This window comes from Aquarana catesbeiana, linkage group LG03, assembly GCF_042186555.1.
Source record: "Aquarana catesbeiana isolate 2022-GZ linkage group LG03, ASM4218655v1, whole genome shotgun sequence".
NCBI lineage: Eukaryota > Metazoa > Chordata > Amphibia > Anura > Ranidae > Aquarana > Aquarana catesbeiana.
In genome coordinates this window covers 270,318,255-270,341,708 of record NC_133326.1, presented here as the reverse complement: position 1 = coordinate 270,341,708, position 23,454 = coordinate 270,318,255, and the positions used below count along the sequence as shown (strand labels likewise).

Genomic DNA, 23,454 nt, shown 5'->3' with positions numbered 1-23,454 from the left:
AGAATCTAAACCGGTTCCTGGATATCCGTTCTTTTCCGCATGGAGTCAATCCAATCAGTTGTCTCCATCCTACAAGGAGAACTTTTGACGTCAATCGAAGTCAAGGGTGCATACCTCCATGGGCATATTTCCCTGCTCTCCAGTAATATCTACTTCAAGGTAGAAAATCTTCATTTTCAGTTTGTAGCTCTGCTTTTTGGTCTAGCTACTGCACCTTGAGTGTTTACGGAGGTTCTGGCCCCTCCTCCTCTAGCCTGATTAAGGGTCCAAGGTATAACTATTATAGTTTACCTAGACAATTGGCTCTTGATAGACCAGTCGGTAGCCCGCTTAGACCAAAGTATGGTCACCACATTCAACTACCTGGAATACCTAGGTTGGATTCTCAACCTAGAGAAATCTTCCTTAAAACCATTAAGGAGGTAATGGGTCTGTTCATAGATACACCCAGAAAAGTGTATTCTTGCCCCAGGCAAAGATCAGCGCCATAAAGGAACTGATTAAGGTGGTCGGAGCAAGATGAATTCTTCTATTCAGCTTGCATGAGGAAAAGATGGCTTCATTCGAGGCCATTCCTTATGCTCAGTTTCATTTGAGACTGCTGCAAAACAGTATCTTTTATTGGCTTGGAACAATAGGGTTCAAGCTCTAGATTTTCCAATGTGTCTGACTTCAAAGGTGCGCCGGAGCCTCAGTTTATGGTTAATAACCAAAAATCTGCAAAGGGTAAAAATCCTTCCTACAGTTACCTGGGAAGTGGTAACAACATACGCCAACCTTTTTTAGGTTGGGAAGCAGTCCTGGAAGAGGCAACTGTCCAAGAGAAGTGGTCCAGATCAGAAATGACCTTGCCCGTTTAACATTCTACAGATTTGGGCAGAGCGCTTGGTCCTGACGGCCTGGACGTTTAATTTACGGAGCTATCCTGTCAGGATCCAATCCAACAATGCCACAGCAGTGGCCTATATCAATCACCAAGGGGGCACAAGAAGTTGTGCGGCCCAGAGAAAGGTGAATCATTTCCTATATTGGGCAGAAAACAATGTACCTTGCCTATCGGCAGTTTTTCATTCTAGGGATAGAAATTTGGTAGGCAGTCTATTTTGAGTCGCCAGCAATTATTCCCGGGAGAATGGTTCCTTCACCCCGATATCTTTCTGACAATCGGTCAAAGATGGGGGAATGCAGACGTAGATCTGTTTGAATCCAGGTTCAACAGAGAGATCGACATCTTTATGTTAAAAACAAAGGATTCGCTAGCATGCGGAAACAGGTGCCTTGGCATTCCCATAGTATCAGTTTTACTGATTTTATGCATTCCCTCCTTTTTCTGCGTGCATCCACGACTTCTTCGCAGGATCAAGCAGGAAGGGAAGTTGGTGATTCTTGTGGCCCCGACGTGGTCCAGAAGATCTTGGTATGCAGAGATCATAAGGATGGCGGTAGGCGTCCCATGGACCCTACCTCCATGTCCATATAAAACAAAACGGAGAAAGCGCCTCTGAGTGCAAGCATTTAATTAGACATATTAATCACATAAGTACACTTACAGTAAAGGTAGACAGGGTTGAGTTGCAGTAAAAAAGTCATCTGGGATCAGTAGAACGTCCAAACAGCGTGTTCCTTTGATGTAACTCCAGAGGGACGGCGGCAGACCTCCACTCGGGGTGACAGATAGTAAAGCGGCTTGATTAGGGCTTCCATGTTCCGGCCGCTCGCTATGAGCGTGTGACATCACTGAGAGACTGTAGTAGACGAGGGCACACAACGCGTTTCAGAGCATGCGCGAAGCTCACAGTGGGCATGCGTGCTCCTTTTTCAAGTGTGGAGAAGGCGGAAGGGATCGAATCTTAAATAATCCTATGTTGATGACCGCTAGCATTCTCATTGGTTAAAAAACGAGCTATGGGTGTGCTGGACAAAGGACTGGTATACAGATAATGTCTAAAAGGAACAAACTTATAATATATCTCATGGAACATTAAACAGATATATTAGATATAGAATAATAAATTAAAAACTAGTTCATTAACAATCAATTAAAAAATAAAAAATAATAAATAGAATTAAAATTAACCTCGGATAATAGTATTAATAAAATTATTTTGAAGGTAAAAAACTTTTTAAAAATGGAGACTGTAGAGTAAAGATAGCTGCACAAATATATTTTTCACATTTAGTTATAGTTACTTGGAAGATGTAAGCCGGTCTTCATTTCAGATCATCCCGCGTGTCAACGGCTGTCATATAGACGCTCAGTGACACGCCGAATGCTATAAAAAGAATTCTTAATAATAGTTGTTATTACTCGGATGCCATATATGGGGGGAGAGGAGAAGGGGGAAAAAAAAAAAGGGGGAGAGGGAAAGGGGGGGGGGGAAGAAACGGACAAATAAAACGTATATGATTCCGGAAAACTATATAATAGAATTAGAGATTAATACTTCATTTAACCCATTGGGTGTCTGGGTGTCTAAGGCATGAATCCAGAACGTTTCGCGTTCGCATAACTTGGAGAAACGTTCGGCTTCAGATAATTTACGTGGTATAGACTCTATCACCCACACCTGTAAACCTACAGTTGATTGATTATGGTGCTCTAGAAAGTGACGAGGAACACTATGCTCATCACAGCCTTTTTCTATGAATCGGCGATGTTTGCCAAAGCGTTGTCGCAAAGGGCAAATTGTACGGCCTACATATAGTAATTTGCATGGGCACATTAGACAATACACTACATAATCGGTGGAACAGTTATAGAATCTCTCCAGCTGATATCTTATTTCTATGTTGAAAATTGCGTTGGCCATGATTCACAAAAGGACATGTCTTACATAAAGCTTTATTACATCTATACATCCCTACAAGGGGAATAAGACACAAAGATTTTTCAACTTTGCTAGTCTTCAATTTACTGGGCGCTATCTTATTTTTCAGAGTTGGTGCTCTTCTGTATATTACCTTGGGTTTATTTCCAAGACTATTCTGGAGGAGGGGATCCTGTTTCAAAATATTCCAATGTTTATGGAATATACGTTCCATTTTTTTTTTTTATGTTCGCTATGGTATCTCGTACTGAACCGTACAGTATCATTGTTGGATGGTTTTGTTGTTTTAGGTTTTTTACCCGGGAGAAAAGTGGCGTAGGCTTGATCTATTATTTTCTCTGGGAACCCTTTATCCAAGAATTTTTTCTTTAGATGAACACTTTGAGAAATGTAGTCGGAGTCTCTAGTACAATTTTGTCGTAGTCTGCAATACTGGCCTTTACTCTCACTGGTAATGATATATTTTTCTTGACGTGTCTCATGTTAGATCTCTGTGGTAAAGGCTTTTCTGAGCAACGAGAAGGAGATTTGGGCATCCTAGATCTTGAATCTAATCTTGAGCTATTAACTCAACATCTACAGAGCTCACCTCCAGTTAAACACACGAATCTTAAACCTAAATCGGTGTTCTATCCTACCAGATCAAAGGGCCCTTATTTAGAAACTTTTTTTAGAGCGGTTTTTGCTGAACTTCAACAATTGTGTGACCATATGGGAAACACAAAAATATTGTTCCCACAATCTTAACCCTAGAGAAAAGGCTGCACTCCACTCCCTCACTAACAACCTTGATATTGTCATTAAACCGGCAGATAAGGGTGGCGGGATCGTCATATTAGATCGTATCTCTTACATCACAGAAGCATTAAGATTATTATCAGATCCACAAACATATAGAAAATTGCCCTCAGATCCCTTGCCTCAATTTAGATTAGAGGCTGAGACACTAGTCAGTCAGGCCCTTTTAGATGAAATAATCAACAAAAATGAAGCCCAGTTTTTATGTAAAAAATTTTATAGTACACCTTATTTCTACCATTTACCTAAGGTGCACAAAAATTCATCCCATCCCCCTGGTAGACCTATCATGGCTTCCATGAATAGTGTATCTAGTGGCTTTTCCCAATATGTTGACTTTTTTCTACAGCCTCTTGCCCAGAACCTCCCCTCTTATGTACGGGACTCGATACATCTGATGGAGCTCCTGGAACCTTACAGATGGCAAGAGTTATTCTTGGCTGTCCCTAGACGATAACTCTCTATATACATCAATTCCCCACCATATAGGTTTAATGGCAGTTCAACATTTCTTGTCTCTAGATCCTCTCATTAATGCAAAACAAGCTGTATTTATCTCAGAAGCTACTTCATTCTGTCTGCATCATAATTATTTTCATTTCGATGAGGAATCCTACCTACAGACCCATGGTACAGCTATGGGAACAAACTTTGCCCCCTCCTATGCCAACCTGACCATGGGTCTGTGGGAAGATAGGTTTATATGGAACAACAATCCCTGTGCCCAACATTTGGTCTTCTTCGGCAGGTATATAGACGACATTATTGTCATCTGGGATGGTCCGCCTTCTTCTGTTGATGATTTCGTTTCCCACTGTAATGCTAACGATTTAGGTCTTTCATTTACATTCGTACATAATACAGATAGTCTCTCTTTTCTTGATCTTGAGCACTTTCATGATCATAATGCAATTTTATCGCGCAACTACACCAAACCCACTGCTGGGAATTCTTATTTACATTTTAATAGTTGTCATCACCCACAGTGGGTTAATAATATCCCTAAAGGCCAGTATTGCAGACTACGACAAAATTGTACTAGAGACTCCGACTACATTTCCCAAAGTGTTCATCTAAAGAAAAAATTCTTGGATAAAGGGTTCCCAGAGAAAATAATAGATCAAGCCTACGCCCCTTTTCTCCCGGGTAAAAAACCTAAAACAACAAAACCATCCAACAATGATACTGTACGGTTCATTACGAGATACCATAGCGAACATAAAAAAAATGGAACGTGTATTCCATAAACATTGGAATATTTTGAAACGGGATCCCCTCCTCCAGAATAGTCTTGGAAATAAACCCAAGGTAACATACAGAAGAGCACCAACTCTGCAAAATAAGATAGCGCCCAGTAAATTGAAGACTAGCAAAGTTGAAAAATCTTTGTGTCTTATTCCCCTTGTAGGGATGTATAGATGTAATAAAGCTTTATGTAAGACATGTCCTTTTGTGAATCATGGCCAACGCAATTTTCAACATAGAAATAAGATATATCAGCTGGAGAGATTCTAGAACTGTTCCACTGATTATGTAGTGTATTGTCTAATGTGCCCATGCAAATTACTATATGTAGGCCGTACAATTTGCCCTTTGCGACAACGCTTTGGCAAACATCGCCGATTCATAGAAAAAGGCTGATGAGCATAGTGTTCCTCGTCACTTTCTAGAGCACCATAATCAATCAACTGTAGGTTTACAAGTGTGGGTGATAGTCTATACCACGTAAATTATCTGAAGCCAAACGTTTCTCCAAGTTATGCGAATGCGAAACATTCTGGATTTATACCTTAGACACCCTGGCACCCAATGGGTTAAATGAAGAATTAGAGATTAATACTATTATATAGTTTTCCGGAATCACATACGTTTTATTTGTCCGTTTCTTATTATATTATTTTTTTTTCTCTCCCCCTCCCCCCCCCCCCCCCCCCCCCCCCTTTTTTTTTTTTTTTTTTTTTTTTTTTTTCCCCTTCTCCTCTCCCCCCATATATGGCATCCGAGTAATAACCACTATTATTAGGAATTCTTTTTATAGCATTCGGCGTGTCACTGAGCGTCTATATGACAGCCGTTGACACGCGGGATGATCTGAAATGAAGACCAGCTTACATCTTCCAAGTAACTATAACTCAATGTGAAAAATATTTGTGCAGCCATCTTTATCTTAACTCTACATTCTCCATTTTTAAAGTTTTTTTTACCTTCAAAATTATTTTATTAATACTATTATCCGAGGTTGTTAATTTTAATTCAATCTATTATCTATTTTTTATTTTTTAATTGATTGTTAATGAACTAGTTTTTAATTTATTTATTATTCTATATCTAATATATCTGTTTAATGTTCCATGAGATATATTATAAGTTTGTTCCTTTTAGACATTATCTGTATACCAGTCCTTTGTCCAGCACACCCATAGCTCGTTTTTTAACCAATGAGCATGCTAGCGGTCATCAACATAGGATTATTTCAGATTCGATCCCTTCCGCCTTCTCCACACTTGAAAAAGGAGCGCGCATGCCCACTGTGAGCTTCGCGCATGCTCTGAAACGCGTTGTGTGCCCTCGTCTACTACAGTCTCTCGGTGACGTCACACGCTCATAGCGAGCGGCCGGAACAAGGAAGCCCTAATCAAGCCGCTTTACTATCTGTCACCCCGAGTGGAGGTCCGCGGCCGTCCCTCTGGAGTTACATCATAGGAACACGCTATTTGGACGTTCTACTGATCCCAGATGACTTTTTTTACTGCAACTCAACCCTGTCTACCTTTACTGTAAGTGTACTTATGCGATTAATATGTCTAATTAAATGCTTGCACTCAGAGGCGCTTTCTCCGTTTTGTTTTATATGGTCGTTTCAAGAGCTGGCTTCGCTCTCCATGATAGCTGCCCTCAGCGCTGGTGATCATTAAAGACAAAAGATTTTATCTGCCAATATACCTATCCACCAATATGGACTTTTTAGAGACTGTTCTGATACCAAGTAACTATTATTGATTGTTATAAGGAGTAAAGCGCTGATATTATTATATGTTATTCCTACCACTACATCCAGTCCTTCTCTCGCAAAGGTCCGGTATTCCATCTTGCCTTACAAACACTAAATTTTACGGTTTGGCTATTGAGGCCCACACTCTGAAGAAGCGTGGGCTGTCAGGTTCAGTGGTGTCTACCTTGGTTAATGCAAGGAAACCGGCCTCCATAATTTATGTATTGTGGAGTCTGAGAAGCATATGTCTCCTGGTGTGAAACCAGGGGTTGGCACCCCAGGAAATGGGTCATAGGTAGAATCCTTGACTTTCTGCAGATGGGGTGAGATATAAAGCTGGCCTTGAGTACTTTCTAAGGACAGGTCTCGGCCTTTTCGGTATTATTTCAACGACCACTTGCTTTGCATTCTTTGATTCGTAACTTTATTCAGGGGGTAATGCGGCTTAATCTCCAGTTAGGTCACCCCTGAACCCTTGGGACTTTAGTTTTGTCGGCATTAAAAAACAGCCTTTTTTTTTTTTTTTTGAGCCGATACGACATATTCCCTTGGTCCTTTTTGACAGGGAAACTATTTTTTCTGGTAACCATATCTGCTTCATAAAGGGTATCAGAATTTGCTGTTCTTTTTTGTAAAGAGCCATATTATTATTGTTCACAAGGATAAGGTAGTATTGCATCCTCATCCTAACTTTTTACCTTCCTTTTTTCTAGAACCCTGTTCTATGGAAGAAAAATCACCACATTCTCTTGATGTGGTGAGAGCAGTCAGTCTACTTAAAGGCGACTGATCAGATTCGGAAAACGGATGTTTTGTTCATATTGCCTGAAGGTCCTAAAACAGGACGGGCAGTATCGAAATCTACCATTTCTAGATGGGTTCGACAAGTAATCGTTCAAGCAGGTAGATTCCACCCTCTCAAATCGAAACGCACTCCTGTAGGGCTGTTAGTGCTCCGTGGGCAGTGCATCACCAAGCCTCCATGGCTCAAATCTGCAAGGCCGCAACTTGATCTTCAATCCATACATTTACCAGATTCTATCAGGTGGATGTAAAAAGGCATGAGGCTCGCCTTTTGGGCGTAGTGTGCTGCAAGCAGCTGTATAACTCCTCTAGTCTCATGTTGCCCTAATTCTGTTGTCTCCCACCCCTTGGTTGGCATTGCTATGGGACATCCCACATAGTGATTTACTATGGCTCTGTGTCTCGTGATGTACGATTTAAAGAAAACAGGATTTTTATAACAGCTTACCTGTAAAATCCTTTTCTTTTGAAGTACATCACGGGACACAGAGGTCCCGCCCCCCACCTCTTTCTAGTATACACGTATATTGCTTTGCTACAAAACTGAGGTACTCCCGGTATGGGAGGGGTTATATAGGGAGGCAACTTCCTGTTTAGGGTGTGTCAGTGTCCAGCACCTGAAGGTGGCCTATAACCCACATAGTGATTACTATGACTCTGTGTTCTGTAATGTGCTTCAAATGAAAAGGATTTTACGGGTAAGCTGTTATAAAAATCCTATTTTTATGCCTGCGGTTCAGCTTTAAAGTGGTTCCAAAGCTTGAGGCTTGGTTCACGCTATCTTCGCATCTGGCTCACAGCAGAGGTCCGGTGCATCCTGGTTCACTGCTTTTAGGTCCAATTTCAGCCTGAATTTTTGGCTGAATTCGGGCCTGAAATGCACCAAAAGACGCACAGGGCTCCTGTGCAAATTTGCACTGTAGCCGCAGCGGAGATATGTGAACCGGCTCCATAGAGAGCTGGTCAAAATCTCCTGCTATTGGATGTGGAGAACCCACATCCAATTCGCAATAGTGTAAACGCAGCCTTAAGGTATTTTTTTGTAATGTAATGCATTATCTGCATTAAGGTGAAAAAGCCTTTTGTCCAGCTCCCTCCCCCCCAAATACCCGATCTCGATACAGTGATGTGCACAGGAACAGAGGATCTCCCTTCTCATTGGCTCAGACACTGCGGTGGGAGTCCTTAGACACACAGAGCCAACTTGGTAACGAGCATGCATGAGTGCCCCCAGCTTGCCATGGTGGGGTGGGGGGTGGGGCCAAGAAGAGTCGGATCAGGGGCTGCTCTGTGCAACACCATTACACAGAGCAGGCAAGTATAACATTTTTGTTAAAGTGATTGTAAATATCCTTTTTGTTTTTTCTTTTGAAGATGTTCTTATGCACTGAACACTGACCCTTCTTTCTCTGATCACACAGTATGTCTGGGTTTGGCATGAACAGAAATCAGGCGTTTGGTCTGAACAATTCTTTATCGAGTAACATTTTTAATGGAACAGGTAAGAGTTTTGTATATTTAGCTGAAATCTGTGATTGTTCCTTTTTTAGACTTTTTTTTTTTTTTTTTTCCTTATGATCATTGTGAAAGTCCAAACTGAATATCAGTTGCACACAGTGATGATTAAAATATATCATTGAAACGTGAAATGTTCCCATCTGTAGATTAAGCCAGAAATAATTTCTGATGAGTTCACATGTATCTTCCATCTTTGGTAGCAAATGATTTAATTATAGGCATAATTTTGTCTAAGTTTGTAATTGAAAATATGAGACGCTAAATAAAATCAATCTCTATGGGATTGTGTGATAATTGCATTATTGATTATTAAAGGGCTTCACGATTTGTGTCCAAACAAGCCTGCTATTCAACTATTTCAAAGATTTAGTGTTCATCATGCTGTCGAGAAAACATTAATTTAGTAATCTTGGACGCAGCAAGGAAGATAATGCCAGATTTTGCTATAATCTGCACAACATACTTGCAGTTTATGGCACACACTTGCCTCCACGTGTACTGTATGGATCCAAGATCCTGTCATGGCTGTGTGAATTTGCGACGCTCCTCTTTGGCTTTTTGGTCACGTGTGCAGGAGATAAGTTGTCTCTGGTACTTGGCTCTATTCTTGGCATGCCAAGTGTAGAGTTTTGGCTTTACATTGCACAGTGCAGAAAACAAAACGTCACCAGGAGCTGGAGAAAAGCTCCCTGGGTGGTTCTAGAGTTGATATTCTTGGAATGTTCCTAAGGGTTGATGGTAGGGTGGAGGAGGCACAAAGTGTAACCTCTAGACCAGGGATATCAAACTGGCGGCCCTCCAGCTGTTGCGAAACTACAAGTCGAATGAGGCTGACAGGTACAAGCATGACTTCCTCAGGCAGAGGAATGATGGGACCTGTAGTTCTGTAACAGCTGGAGGGCCACCAGTTTGAGACCCCTGCTCTAGACACTAAGGTTGCTGTTAAACATGCATTTCAACAATTACAGCACTGTGTGCTTTGGAATTGCAGTATGTGTCCTTGTTTGGGTTATGCTACAGGTTTTGTGGTGCCAGGGAGGGTTAGGAATCATTTATACTGCTGTCCTCTCAGTGTGCGTTTTCTATATGCAAGTTTACTTGAGCATGTGGTGCATTTGTGTTATGGTCTTTGGTTTTGTTTTTTTTCTAAAGTGCATTCATGTGCAAAAAAAAATACAGCATGCTGTACTTTTTTTAAACGCATGTGAAAACACTGCAACAGTGTAAACTAGACTCTTGAAATACCTGCAATTTTTCTTGCACATGTTTTCGTGCTGCATTTAGGCTCCGTTCACATCTTGGTGTTCCGAATCGCAGGGGAATCCCTGTGATTTGAAATAGCAGCAAATCGCAGGATGCCAATGTGATCCCCGTCACTTCCAATGGCAACCGGCCGCGGGGCGATTTTGGCGCAATTTGACGGGCGACAATTGCGCTAAAGTCGCGCAAACAGAATCGCTGGACGCCTGTCGCCTAAAAGGTTCTTGTACTTCTTTTGCGCGACAGGTGTCCCGCGGTTGTCTGAATCGCGCCAAAATCATGCCACAATCGGGTTGCCATTGAAAGTGACGGAGATTGCATGGGCGTCACTGCGATTTGCCGCTATTTCGCATCGCTGCGATTCAGAACCCCAAGATGTGAACGGAGCCCTAAAGGCTCATTCAACTGCATCTGGTGTACTCAAGCCGTATGTGTAAATATTTACAAGCTTGTATACTTGGACCATCCTCTTTCTGTAGGCTGCATTCACACCTGAGCAGTTTCAGCTCGTAAAACGCTCATCTCAAAAGTTCCAAAATGTCCAACAAGCAAAATCCCCATTCATTTCAATGGCATCTGTTCACATATGAGCATTTTGTCGCCTGAAGTACATGAGCTTCTTTTTGGGCAAATTACTAGCTTTTTTGGCCCCATAGACTCCAATAGAAATGCCTGACTTGAGCAGAAAAACGCTCAAATAGCATCACTCCACCCCTAATTTACTCTCACTCTCCTCCCCCTAGTGCTTAAATTGGCTAAACAAAAATGGCTGAAGCTATCAAAACACTTGTTAGACTGCTTTCACATGCTCGTTTTAGCGCGGTTTAAGCGGCACTTTTGCAACGCTTTTTGGCCGATAGCAGAGGTGCTTTTAACCCCACAAAACTCCCGTTTTGCTGCGTTTTCAGGCGATTTGAAAGCGCTGCCCATTTCTTTGCAATGGACAGGGCATTTTGGGGGTGCTAAATACATCACTCCCAACGTTCTGCAAGAGCACCGCCTGAATGGAAAAAGTCACACTGGAATGAATGGGAGGTGGATTTCAGGCGCTTAGCAGAGGCCATTTTCAGAGCTAAAGAGCCTGAAAACTGCCCTAGCGAGAAAGGGGTCTAATGCACTTCAAAAACGCTTTGAAAGCTTGTAAAAAAAAAAAAGCTGCAAAAGATGCTTAAAAAAATCCTAATAATAATCTTGATATCACTAGAAAAAAAAAAAAACTTTTGAAAATTTGTTTGCAATAACTCCATCAGTATCACCAGCAAAGCAGCTTCATTATTATTCCATTAAAGAAGAAAATGAGCGCTGCATTTTGAGATTTCACAATTTGCCATTTGATGATGAATGTTAATTCTCCATTACGAACGCTAATTTACAAGCTTGACCGATTCCAGCTCGTCCTTGCTTTCGAGCATGCGTGTTTGTATTTTGGACTTTTGTCCGATGGACTTGTGTACACACGCTCGGAAAATCCAACAGAAGGCATTTGTCCTGAAAATTTTATAAACCTGCCATCCAACATTTTGTCCACGGAAAGTTGGCCAACAGTTGTCTGATGGAGCATACGCACGGTCGGATTTTCCACTAACAGCCTGTCATCACACATTTCCCATCGGAAAATCCAATTGTGTGTATGAGGCTTAAGTCAGTTTAGACTGATGCATAACCCCCCCCCCATGAGGATTCTTTACTACTACTCAAGATAGAGGAAGTTCAGATTCTGGTGATCCTCATTGCCCCAGGGGAATTTGGTACACAGATATACGCAGGGGGAGATTTACTAAAACTAGAGTGCAAAATCTGGTGCAGCGCTGCAAAGATATCAATTGGCTTTGTCAAAGCTTTATTGAACAAGCTGAAGTTAGACTCTGTAACAACTGTGTATGGTAGCCAATTTGCTGCTGAGTGCTCCAGTTTTTGTAAATCTCCCCCACAGACTCTTGGCGGATGAGCCTCTTTCAAATAGGCCAGCGCGCATGTCAGAAGGCCCTGTGTTACATTCTGCTTCTCAATCACTAGCTTTAATGACAGGAATATTGAAACCTAAGTTCTAAATGACACTGCTTACACTTGTTGCTTGTTAGTGAAAAGCTAAATAGTCTAGCAGGGATAATGACAACCACAGAACTTGCCATTTTCAAAAGCAAGTTGGCAATGTCAGTTCACTACTTTCATACTTTTTTGTCCTCCTTGTATATGTCATAGTTGTCTTTGCTAACCATGCATTTAACGATTTTCAGATGGAAGTGAAAATGTGACGGGTTTGGACCTTTCAGATTTTCCAGCATTAGCGGATAGAAATAGAAGGGAAGGAAGTGGTAACCCAACTCCTTTAATAAATCCTTTGGCTGGAAGGGCTCCCTATGGTAAGCCATATCTCGTTTTTATTATATGCCTTGTACTGTTTGAATGCCATAGAATTTAGAAGGTTTGAAATTTTAAAAAGTATGTGGACTCTCTACTGCCATTGCCTCCACTCATCTCTATGGTCTAGGAGGACTGGAGTAACATAACGCCACTTCCGGCCCAATGTAAATTTTTATTTTTTTTATCGAATGCTTTACATTGTAGAGGAGAGATGTGAGGTCTTACTGACCCCAGATCTCTCCATAAAGAGGACCTGTCATCCTTTCTATCACAAGTGATGTTTAAGTTCCTTGTAATAGGAATAAAAGTGATGATAAAAAGAAAAATGTAATTTTTAAAAAGCATGTAAAAAGAGTAAAATGATAAAAGTAAAGCGCCCTTCATGCTTGCGTCCTGAAGCAAACAGACGCAAGTCGCGCATGCATATGTAAACAGTATTCGAACCACACGTGAGGTATTGCTGCAAACATTAGAGGGCAATAATTCTAGTGCTAGACCTCTAACTCTAAACTGGTAACTTGTAAAGGCATTTAAAGTGTCGCCTATTGAGATTTTTATGTAGCGTAGTTTGCCGCCATTCCACAAGCGTGCTCAATTTTCAAGCATGGCATGTTGGGTATCTATTTACTCAGCGTAAAGTCATCTTTCACATTATACAAAAAAATTAAGGTAAATTGTGTGTGTGTTTATATTTATTTATACCCCCCCCCCCCCCCCCCCCAAAATAGCAAAAACCGCTGCACAAATACTGTGTGACATAAAAAGTTGCAACGATCGCCATTTTATTCCCTATGGTCTTTACTAAAGAACAATTGTATAATGTTTGGGGATTATAAGTAATTTCCTAGCAAAAAATACTGATTTAAACTCAACAAGTGCCAGAAAAAAACCTGGTCGGTTACTGCTTATAGGGACAGTGTAAAAATAAAAAAAAGTAATAACAATTTTTTAAAGCGCCCCCGTGCAGTGCAGTGATGAACACATATGTAGGTCACGCCCAGATATGTAAACTGTGTTCAAACCATGCATGTGATGTATTAGGCTGCTTTCACACTGGGGCGTTGACGGTAAAGCGCCGCCAAACTGTAGTTTTTGCGGAGGTTTTTGGCCGCTAGTGGAATGCTTTTAACCCCCCACTAGCTGCCGAAAAAGGGTTAAAACGACCCGCAAAGCGCCGCCCATTCATTTCAATGGGCAGGAGTGGTGTATATATACCGCTCCTTCACCACTCCAAAGATGCTGCTTGCAGGAGTGTTTTTTTTTTTTTTTTTTTTTTACGTTCTGCCAGTGCATCGTCTCAGAGTGAAAACCCTCGGGCTTTCACACTGGGACTGCAGTGGAGTTGTTTTTCAGGCGCTATTTTTAGCCCAAAAGCGCCTGAAAAAAACTATTTTTGATCACTTTTATTCCTATTACAAGGAATGTAAACATCCCTTGTGATAGGATTGGTGCGTGAATGGTTCTCTTTCTGGAGAGATGTGGGGTCTATAAGACCCCCTCATCTCACCTCCAGGTTGGAAGGCATCAGATCAAAAAAAAAATGAACGATCTGATGCTTACCTGCCGTGTCCTCAGCATTGTTTACTTGCGCCGGCCCGGACGTGACGACATAACGTTGCGCCCGGGCCTTTGAGAGCCATAGAGATTGCCGGGGACCATTTGCTCCTCGGAAATCTCTATGGCTAACTTCCGCTGATGGCGGATTCTTTCTCCAGGTCGCCCGTATGGGTGGCCCGGAGGGCAGCCAGGGTGGGGGGGGTGTCTCCTTCCACCGCCTGAACAGCCGCTATGATTGTTCTTACGGTGAAGGGAATCGCCGGCGGGAAAAAACAATATCTGAAAGATACCTGCAGCTGCAGGCATCATTCAGATCTCACCACTTAAAGACCAAGGCGTCCTATGACGGCCAGCCATGAGTGTGCGCAATTTTAAAGCATGACATGTTGGGTATCTATTTACTTGGCGCAACATCTTTCATATTTTACAAAGAAGGGTTAAATGTATTAACTTATATTTCCCCCCAGAAAAATTGCATTTGAAAACCTGCTGCGCAAACGCAATGATATAAAATGTTGCAATGATCTCCCCTTTTATGCTCTAGGGCAGGGGTCTCAAACTGGCCCTCCAGTTGTTGCAAAACTACAAGTCCCATGAGGCATTGCAAGGCTGACAGTTACAAGCATGACTCCCTCAGGCAGAGGCATGATGGGACTTGTAGTTGCGCATCAGCTGGGGGGGCCACCAGTTTGAGACCCCTACTCTAAAGCCTCTGTTTAAAGATTATATAAATTTTGTTTGGAGGTTCGAAGTCATTTTCTAGCCAAAAAACACTGATATTTACATATGAGAGAAGCATCAGAATTGCCTTAGTAGGCAAGTGGTTAATATTCTTGACCAATGTCAAAGAGCAGTGGTTCTCAACTCCAGTCCTCAAGGAGCCCCAACAGGTCACATTTTCAGGCTTTCCATTATTTTGCACAGGTGATTTGATCAGTTTCACTGCCTCAGTAATTACCACAGCTGTTTCCTCTGAGGGATATCCTGAAAACATGACCTGTTGGGGTGCCTTGTGGACTGGAGTTGAGAAACCCTGTCATAGAGTAACCTCATGTGGTCCTTCTCTTGTGCCTGATGCCATGTCTTGTAATAGCTTGTCTGGACATAAAGGATATGCTGTAGCCATTGTCACCCAGTTGCCAGATGTGACTGGGTCATGGTCCAAAAATTGTTGCTGTGAGGTCCATTAGTATCCCCCCCCCCCCCCCCCCCGTCCCCTTCACCATATTTATTTAATAATCAGAATTCATAGATGCATTTGCTTTCACAGTTGAACGACAGAATTGGAGAAGATTATAAATTTATAGGAGTATGTTAGGAGTGAATATTTTTTAACTTTGGGATTCTCTCCTCCTGTAGTTGGCATGGTAACAAAACCAGCAAATGAACAGTCCCAGGACTTCTCAATACACAACGAGGATTTCCCTGCATTACCAGGCTCCAGCTATAAAGATCCTACATCGAGCAATGATGACAACAAATCTGTGAGTAGTTTTAACAAGACCTCTTATGTATATGCCTTCTTTAATTCACTATTTTTCATCTATTGAGAGATGATGTTTTTTTAGGTTTATATTACACCTACAGGAGGAATGGACACTGGCAAACAAAAAACAAAAAAAAAAATCTGCAGACCAAGCTGAGCATAATCCATTACACTATCAGCATGCCTCATTTTGTTACTGGTGTCCTAGGAGGATGGATGATCTCTCTTCAGCTCTCCTGTGTGAAAGACTAAACTATTTTTTTTTTTTTTTTTTTTTTTTTCTGGCACTTTTTCTTTCTTTACTCTACAAGATTATTTTTTTTTCCTTTTTTAAAGCGGGCCTTCGGTAATTTTTTTTTCAACTTTCCATCTAATAAATCTTTTGCCCTTGTGGTTTCAACTTTTTTGAATAGTAAAATATATATAATATGTTATGTTATATATTTTTATATATATTTTTATACAGCCCTCTTCCTGTTTCTTGTCTGGTAAACAGCCTAGGCTTATAACCTCATGCACCGCTTTCTCATGAGAGTTTGCAGGGAAGGGAGAATGAGTGATAAGAGGGCCAATGAGAGCTGCAGAGCTGGAGGTGTGTGTCTGTAAATACAGGAAGTGAAAAGGCAGCAGCTTCAAATGCCCACAGTTAAAATGGTTGCAGCCAGGTGGAGGGAGATTTCTGCAGCATATTTGGAAAGTACAGAATGTGAATGTATGTGTGTGTGTCGCATATTACTGGATCTCGGACTGTGTCGCAGCGTTCCTCATGGCTGACAGCCCCCCTACTTCGGTGTCGAGGAGGATCTGAGGACCTGTCTGGGAGCATTACCCATGCCCTCGCTGGAGCGGGATGTAAGGGGCCCCCTCCTTTCCTTCCCTGTGACGTACCCAGCTGTTGTACCCTCCTCCTCGTGAAGGGCCCAGCCATTGTCGCCCCCCCCAGCCACTGTACACCACCCCCCTCCCCCCCACCCCCCCGTGACGTACCCAGCTGTTGTACCCTCCTCCTCGTGAAGGGCCCAGCCGGTGCCCCCTGTGCGGGGTCTCGGCCGGTGCTCCTTGTGAGGAGCTGGGGTCAGCGCCGCCCTGTGCGGGGCCTCGGTTGACGTCCCCCATGTGGGACCTTGGTGATGCCCCCTGTGTGGGGCCTAAGGTGGCTGAGGTCTCAGTCGGTGGCCCCCCCCTGTGTTCTCTGCATTTTCACAGGTGGTGCTTGGGCAAATAGGCTAGTAAATGGCACCCCGCCCTCCCCTGCCTCATCGGTATCGTTTGTGATGAAGTCAAGACTGGTGTAATGAAACAAGTTGTCAGAATAGTGATCCGAGGATGGTATATTAATCCTTGAACCACAACTAGGGGTCACCACTGTAAAGGGTTCCACCAACACCAAGCAATAAGTTTTACCGGAACGTGGACCCAGTCAGCATATGCCTAATGGGTCTAAACAGGCAGGGGTCCAACGCTCTCCTTAAACGATTTGGGGGACACTCAACTTCCACTGTCCAACAGCCTTGTAGGATGCGACTATGCAGGACCATCAACTTCGGATTCAGGCATGGATAACTACTTCTCTATAACACTCGATCAGTGTATATATCCAGAAAAAAGAAAAAAACACCTGTACGTTCTATTGATAGGAAATCCCGATCTGCTCTGTGCAAACTGCATAGAGCAGATCAGGGTTTTTCATCAATAGAACGTACAGGTGTTTTGTGTCTCTGCTTCATTACCAGTCTGGACTTCTTCACAAACTTTTTTTGATGGATTGCATAATTCATATTGGGTATTTAATCATATTTCCAGCTAAGTGAGTTAATTTGTCTATTAGGATGTTATATTTTCCACATGTATGTCACAATCGCTTAATAACATATCGGTGTTTCTAATACTTAATATTGATACACGGATTCTTCAAACCTTATTTTTGTAATGTTTCCGCACTTCTTTTTGCACTGAACATTTTTATTTGTGATTTTGATTTTAACAATGACACGTGAATTTTTTGAGTTATTGACCACTTGAACTCTAGTTGTATCCTTTTGATGGGGTCCTCATATTTATATTTTATTTTCTTGGGATAGCCTACAGTGTTTTTTAAATTTTTGAAAGGCACACTAAAGCACTAAACCAGTGCACACATGATGCTATTGCAGTGCAATGCTTGGTAACACACTGCTGTTTGTGTTTCGCTGCATTGACAAAAATAGCACAGGTTCTATTCCAGGTCCTTTTTGTGCTGCATTGGCAGCCCATCCAAATGACACATCAGAAAGCACAGGTGTCAAGGGACCCACCTATGTCTTATAAGTTTAAGGTTAGCCCACACTCATGTTAGGTTAAAATCTTTTGAAATCTTGCTGAGATGCATACATAAAGAATAACAGAATTGAGTTTCTACCTTTCCTGGAGAGAAATGCTGCTGCAGGCTACCTACAGTGCTGGTTATGTCAACGGGAGCCTTAGGCCTTTGGTCGCTTGTGCTGTGAAAAATTTCAGAATCGGCTAATTGGAACATTCATGTTGCCTAACAGAAATCCTGTTTCCTAGGATTTTAGAAAATCAGATTGGCACAGAAAGGGGAAGCTTAAAGCTAGACTTTGGAGATACTGAGGCTTTATCCTTAGAGGGCAAAGGATATAAATCCATAAGGATGAGCAAACCAAGCAAAGTTCAGTTCACAGAAGGTTCGGCTAACCCAGGAAAAGTTCCCTAAACCCAAACATAGCACCTTACTCAATTTGAAGTCTGTTAAAGCTATGCCTTTTATTTTTATTTCTGGCCTTTTCCAAATATGGTCATGATCATATATCGTAAGGAATATCACCCAGCATGCCCAGACCCTTACTGTAAAGAAGTAACATGGACTAGCAGTGGTTGACCCTTGGACAGGTTGATTTAGGTCTACATTGCTGGTTAACGTGATCGGCATTGGATTTACATCAGGGGATATTGTGGAGTGTCTTTCTTTCCTCCTTCATTTTTTTTTTTTTTTAACAAGTGGTGGGACATGTAACATGTTCCCGAATAACCATTCAATCTCAATCCCTCAATACAATCCCATCGCTGCATATTCTGCGTATTCAGGATGGTGCAGTGTATTGCTGTCTCCCAGGGGCACGCTGGATTATTTGTATCCTGAATATGCAGCGATGGGATTGTATTGAGCCTTCAGCATTGCTGATACTAAATACAGGATCTAAGTGGTGCATCCGGTGTTGGCCCTCCTCCCTCTAATGGCTGCTCCCTTAATTAGGAATATTGTTTACATGCCCCTGCTGAGATATTTAGCTATATCTAATATACTTTCTTACTGCTGATTGAACTTTCTCATGCTACCGTGACTTGCATGATTTTGCATTCCAATTTAAGATGGAGATACTTATTCCCTTCTGTCTCATCTGTGAACCTTGGCCGTGTCCTGAGGAAGCCTAACGGTGAAACGCGTAGACATACAAGGGCTCACTGCACAATAATCATAGATGCTATATGTTACAGTTGTCATTGTGTTTTAGATATTTTATATTTTTTCAATAAATTTATATTTGTTATACTGCTATATGTTCTCCACTGTTTCTTAGCCTAAAAAGTCCACCTCCCTGGTAATACTCAGTACTACATTATTTTGTATCCTCAATGATTTATGGACGTGGCTCATTTTTGGTGCACTTTCCTCTCTCTTTTTTTTTTTTGTCTGTTTCCAGAGTGTGTTGAGTGTGTGTTTGATGTTTTGGCTGTGCATTGGTTGGTGCAGGAAGCTGCTGGCTTTAGAGAGAGAATTAATAATTTGCTTAGCATTTCTCTTATCTTTTTGGAAAATCTTGCCCCGGGAAACATGGTCTAAAAACAATTGCCACTGGAAGCAGTTGTAATTGGGCTCATGCAAAAATCTTCATACCTAGGGGTCAATACACTAACGTTTACCGGATACAAGTCACGTGACCCATTTACATACATTATTGCATGCGGTAAAGTCAATTGACAAAAAAAAAAAATTATTCGGTGTTTACCGCAAAATGAAGAATGTGCCGGTAAATCTCACCAAATACCATGTGGTAAACTTTTTACCAAAGTCAAATTCACAAACGGAACAGAGTAAAAAAGTGTGATATTTATGACCAGGGTTTTTCTGGTGGTATAGCATGCAGTATTTGTCGGAAACCAATAGCTGGTTGCTAAGGAGTGGGCTTGGAAGCTGACTGCTGAATGTAAAGAGAACCTGCCAGCAATAAAAGAAAAATTAAATAAAAAGAAAAACAAAACAGCGTGGGGTCCCCCCAATACATATCGGGCACTCTGGTATGAAGCTTAAGGGGAATCGCACGCAAAACAAAGTCCCCCACCCCACACACACACACACTTTTAATTGCCAGCATGTATTCTTTACATTCAGTTGTCAGCAGTGAACCCTCTGACAGTGGAGGAGCCGTCTGTTAAGGACGCAGCGTCCGGCTTCCCGGACAGCTCCTTAGCAACCTTTTCAATCCGATAAATTACCACATGAAAATATTGCTGCATTATCGAAACTTTACCGCAGTAATTATTTATCGCACAATTCTTAGTGAATTGTACTTTCAAAACGGATTTAATGCAAGAGCTATTTTACCGCATTTTTATTTGCCATTATTTAACTCTTGGTGAATTGACCCCTTAGTCTGGTATTTGTACCAACTTGTCAAACTTCAGGAGGCCTATTACCTTTTGACTGTTTTTGCTTTTTATAGCCATCCTCCTATTCAGTAAAGCTGTAAATGTCACTATATGTAAGGGTGCACATTTTTAAAAATTTCAGACTGTGTCCTTTCCTCTGTCCTCTCCCCCCTCCCTGCCTGTTGGCTGTTTCCTCCCTGAACCTCCCCTCTTACTGCTTTCATACCAATTTAATGCTACTACAATCAGCTCTGTTAGGTAACATTATGTGCCCCACAGTATGTCCTTTTTATTAAAAAAAAAAAAAAAAAAAGCCAAAGTCTCCTTTATTTCAGAGCGCCTCCCGGCGCTCATGTGATCGGCCACCTCTTTCTCTCTCCTTATCTCCTCCCGGCTGACGTCAGCGGGAGTTTTCAGCCCCTGCAACTGTCAGACTGAGTGGGGAGAGCTGGTCACATGAGAGCTGGGAGACGCTCTGAAATAAGGTAGATATATGTGTTTTTTTTTTTTTAATCGATGACATACTGTAGGGCACATATATTTGCCTATGAGTAGATTGTAGTAACATTACAAGTGGCCTTACAACCACTTTAAAGTAATTGTAAACCCAGTAACAGTTCAAAAAAAAAAGGTTGGGAGAAGCATATTGATAATCGTAGCACAATGCTTATTAAAAATTGGTTCAAGCTGATAAATAAAAAATGCGCACCTATATTTAGGGGTGCTGTAGGTCAGCACCAACATGTACAGCTTTAGTGAATCCACTCACCGTCTCTCCAAGATGCAGTGTGCGTTCCAAAGCACAGGAGGTGGGAACCAGGAAGCTGGATGTGACGTCTATAGGGGCGGACACGCAGCCTTAATGCGTTTCGTGATCAACACTTTATCAGGAAGCTTACCCGCAACCATTTTCTTGAAGCCTTATATACCGCACGACTTATTGTCATTGGCTAAGAAGATATTGCATGAAAACTAGTCCAAAACTTCCAGGAATCAGTGTATTTTAGTTAAATGCATTAGAGGGGCTGCTGTACAATTTGGGGTCTTACTTTCACAAACTTTTACATAAAAAACATACTATAAAATAAAATGAATATGTAATTTAAAATCCGCTCGGATCAAATAAGGATGACTATCTATACGGCCTCATGGACTGGTGACAATTCTGCAAATGGACCATAATTACTCCATCAGCAGAGGGGAGTCAACCCAAAAAGGACCATATTTTATTTCCACTATTTGAGGGGTCGACAAATCCCAGGCGCCAGGTCATAATTGTGACTAGAAAGTGCTGCCTGGCGCCTGGGTTGTTGGCTCCAGTGGCTAGCATGGGGGGGTGCGAAGTTGCAGCACTGTGAGGGTGGCGCTGTGAATGGTGGGTTATGCCAGATACGGACGGGTCTGTAGTGTAATAGGACGAGCGGAGCTGCTGGCAGGAAGTGTCCCCTGTGCGGCTCTCTCCTCCCTCCCGCTGGGTGCAGGTCTATTGAGCTGTCCGGGGAGACTCCCCGCAGCAGGAATTGGCGGCTCTGAATGGACTCAGCAGAGAGCAGTTTACCACCTTGCAGAGGATTCCCCATCAACCCAACAACCCCCCCTGGACGGGCTCTGAGTCAGGTCTGCACATCACACGTCTGTGTCTAACCAGTGCAGCCTGTTACCAGTGTCCCATCAGTGCTACACATTGGTGTTGCAGAAAAATTACTTATTTGCAAAAACAGAAATAAAGACTTTTTTTTTTTTTTTTTCCCCATGTATTTAGCAAAAAATAATAAAATCCCATTAAATGGAAGGGTGGGGGGGTTAACTTTTGGTTACCATTAAGGTTGAATAACCCCACAACACAGAATAAAAAGGGCCAGAAAAACTACTAATTGCAGATATAACAATTTAAATTAATATCTATATTGGGGCCTGATGGACATACAGATCCAATTTCATGTATCCACCAGGTCTCTTTTTTTTTTTTTTTTCATAAGTATTCAGATATTAAACAGGAACAAATTTGACTACTAGAAGCATTAGACATGGCCATGTCCAATTATTTTTAGCATCAGGGGGAGTATTTTATTTAGATTAAAGGTGTGGCTATGTGGGCAAGATAAGCACCCAGCATAGCAAACTTTTTTTTTAATAAATGGGAGGAAGAGGTTTTCCCAGGATCCTGGCCAGGGCTAAGATGTTATTGAAGATATATAGATGACATCTTGGTGACACGGAAAGGATCTGAGGAAAGGTTAAGTATAGCTTTTTTATTTTTTTTTGTCTTTACTGAACAACAATGCATATATTAAATTGACAATTAATTGGAATTTAGACACCATTCAGTTTCCAGCTCTTGAGTTATACAAGAGGAGAATTCAAGTACGAACATGCACATACTTCAAAGACGTGGACAGAAATGGCTATGTTTCCGCTAGGAGCTGCCACCACCCTAAGTGGACTGGGGCTATTCCTAAGGGACAGTTTATAAGAGTAAAAAGAAACGTATGAAAATACGGACTACTTCAGATAAGCTTATAGACGGATTCGGTGAAAAAGGTTAAAAAGGAAAGATCTATTAAAAATTAGAGAAGGGGTTTGTAGGATAGAGCGAAATGAGATTTTGATACAAAAACCAAAAAAACAACCCCCAATGAGATGCCTTCATTACATGGTTCAAGACCTAATACAGGTGTTTCGAAAAGATTATGCACAAATTTTGGCCAATTTTATTGAAAGATAATAGCCTGAATAAAATACTCCATAAAAAGCCCATTTTTATATTGAAGAAAGCCCCTGGCATAAGAAATACAATAGCCAAAAACGTGTTAGATCCTCCAAAAAGAGTTACTACTTTACTGGAAAGAAAAGGGTTCTACAGATGTGGTAGGTGTACCTCCTGCAGAACCACTAGTGATAAAAGGAGAAAGGTAGATAATTTCCATAAAGTTATAGGAGAGAGATACGATACATTACAAAATCTTGTATGACATGTTATAAATTTATCTTCCTACTTGCCCTTGTGGATTGAAATGTGGGGAGAATTACTAGACCTTTTATTTAAAAGGCTAAATGAACATGTTGGTAACATAGAAGGGATGTTCTAAGCATTGTTGTCACACAATAGAGACCCATTGTGATTAAAATTTATTGGTATTGATAGGGTTTATAAACATTGGAGAGGTAGTGATTTTCGTAGACAAATCAAAATGAGACCC

General features: G+C 41.6%; 1 protein-coding gene across 4 annotated transcripts in view; it reads left to right on the top strand.

Annotated features, from left to right (window-relative positions):
* Positions 1-23,454, top strand: part of CNOT2 (CCR4-NOT transcription complex subunit 2) — a 141,004-nt gene that overhangs the window by 68,584 nt on the left and 48,966 nt on the right. For all 4 annotated transcript variants that reach the window (XM_073620052.1, XM_073620049.1, XM_073620051.1 and 1 more), the window contains exons 6-8: positions 8,844-8,923; positions 12,438-12,563; positions 15,481-15,605. In XM_073620052.1, coding sequence (XP_073476153.1) covers positions 8,844-8,923; positions 12,438-12,563; positions 15,481-15,605 — 331 coding nt within the window. The remainder of the gene's footprint in view (positions 1-8,843; positions 8,924-12,437; positions 12,564-15,480; positions 15,606-23,454) is intronic.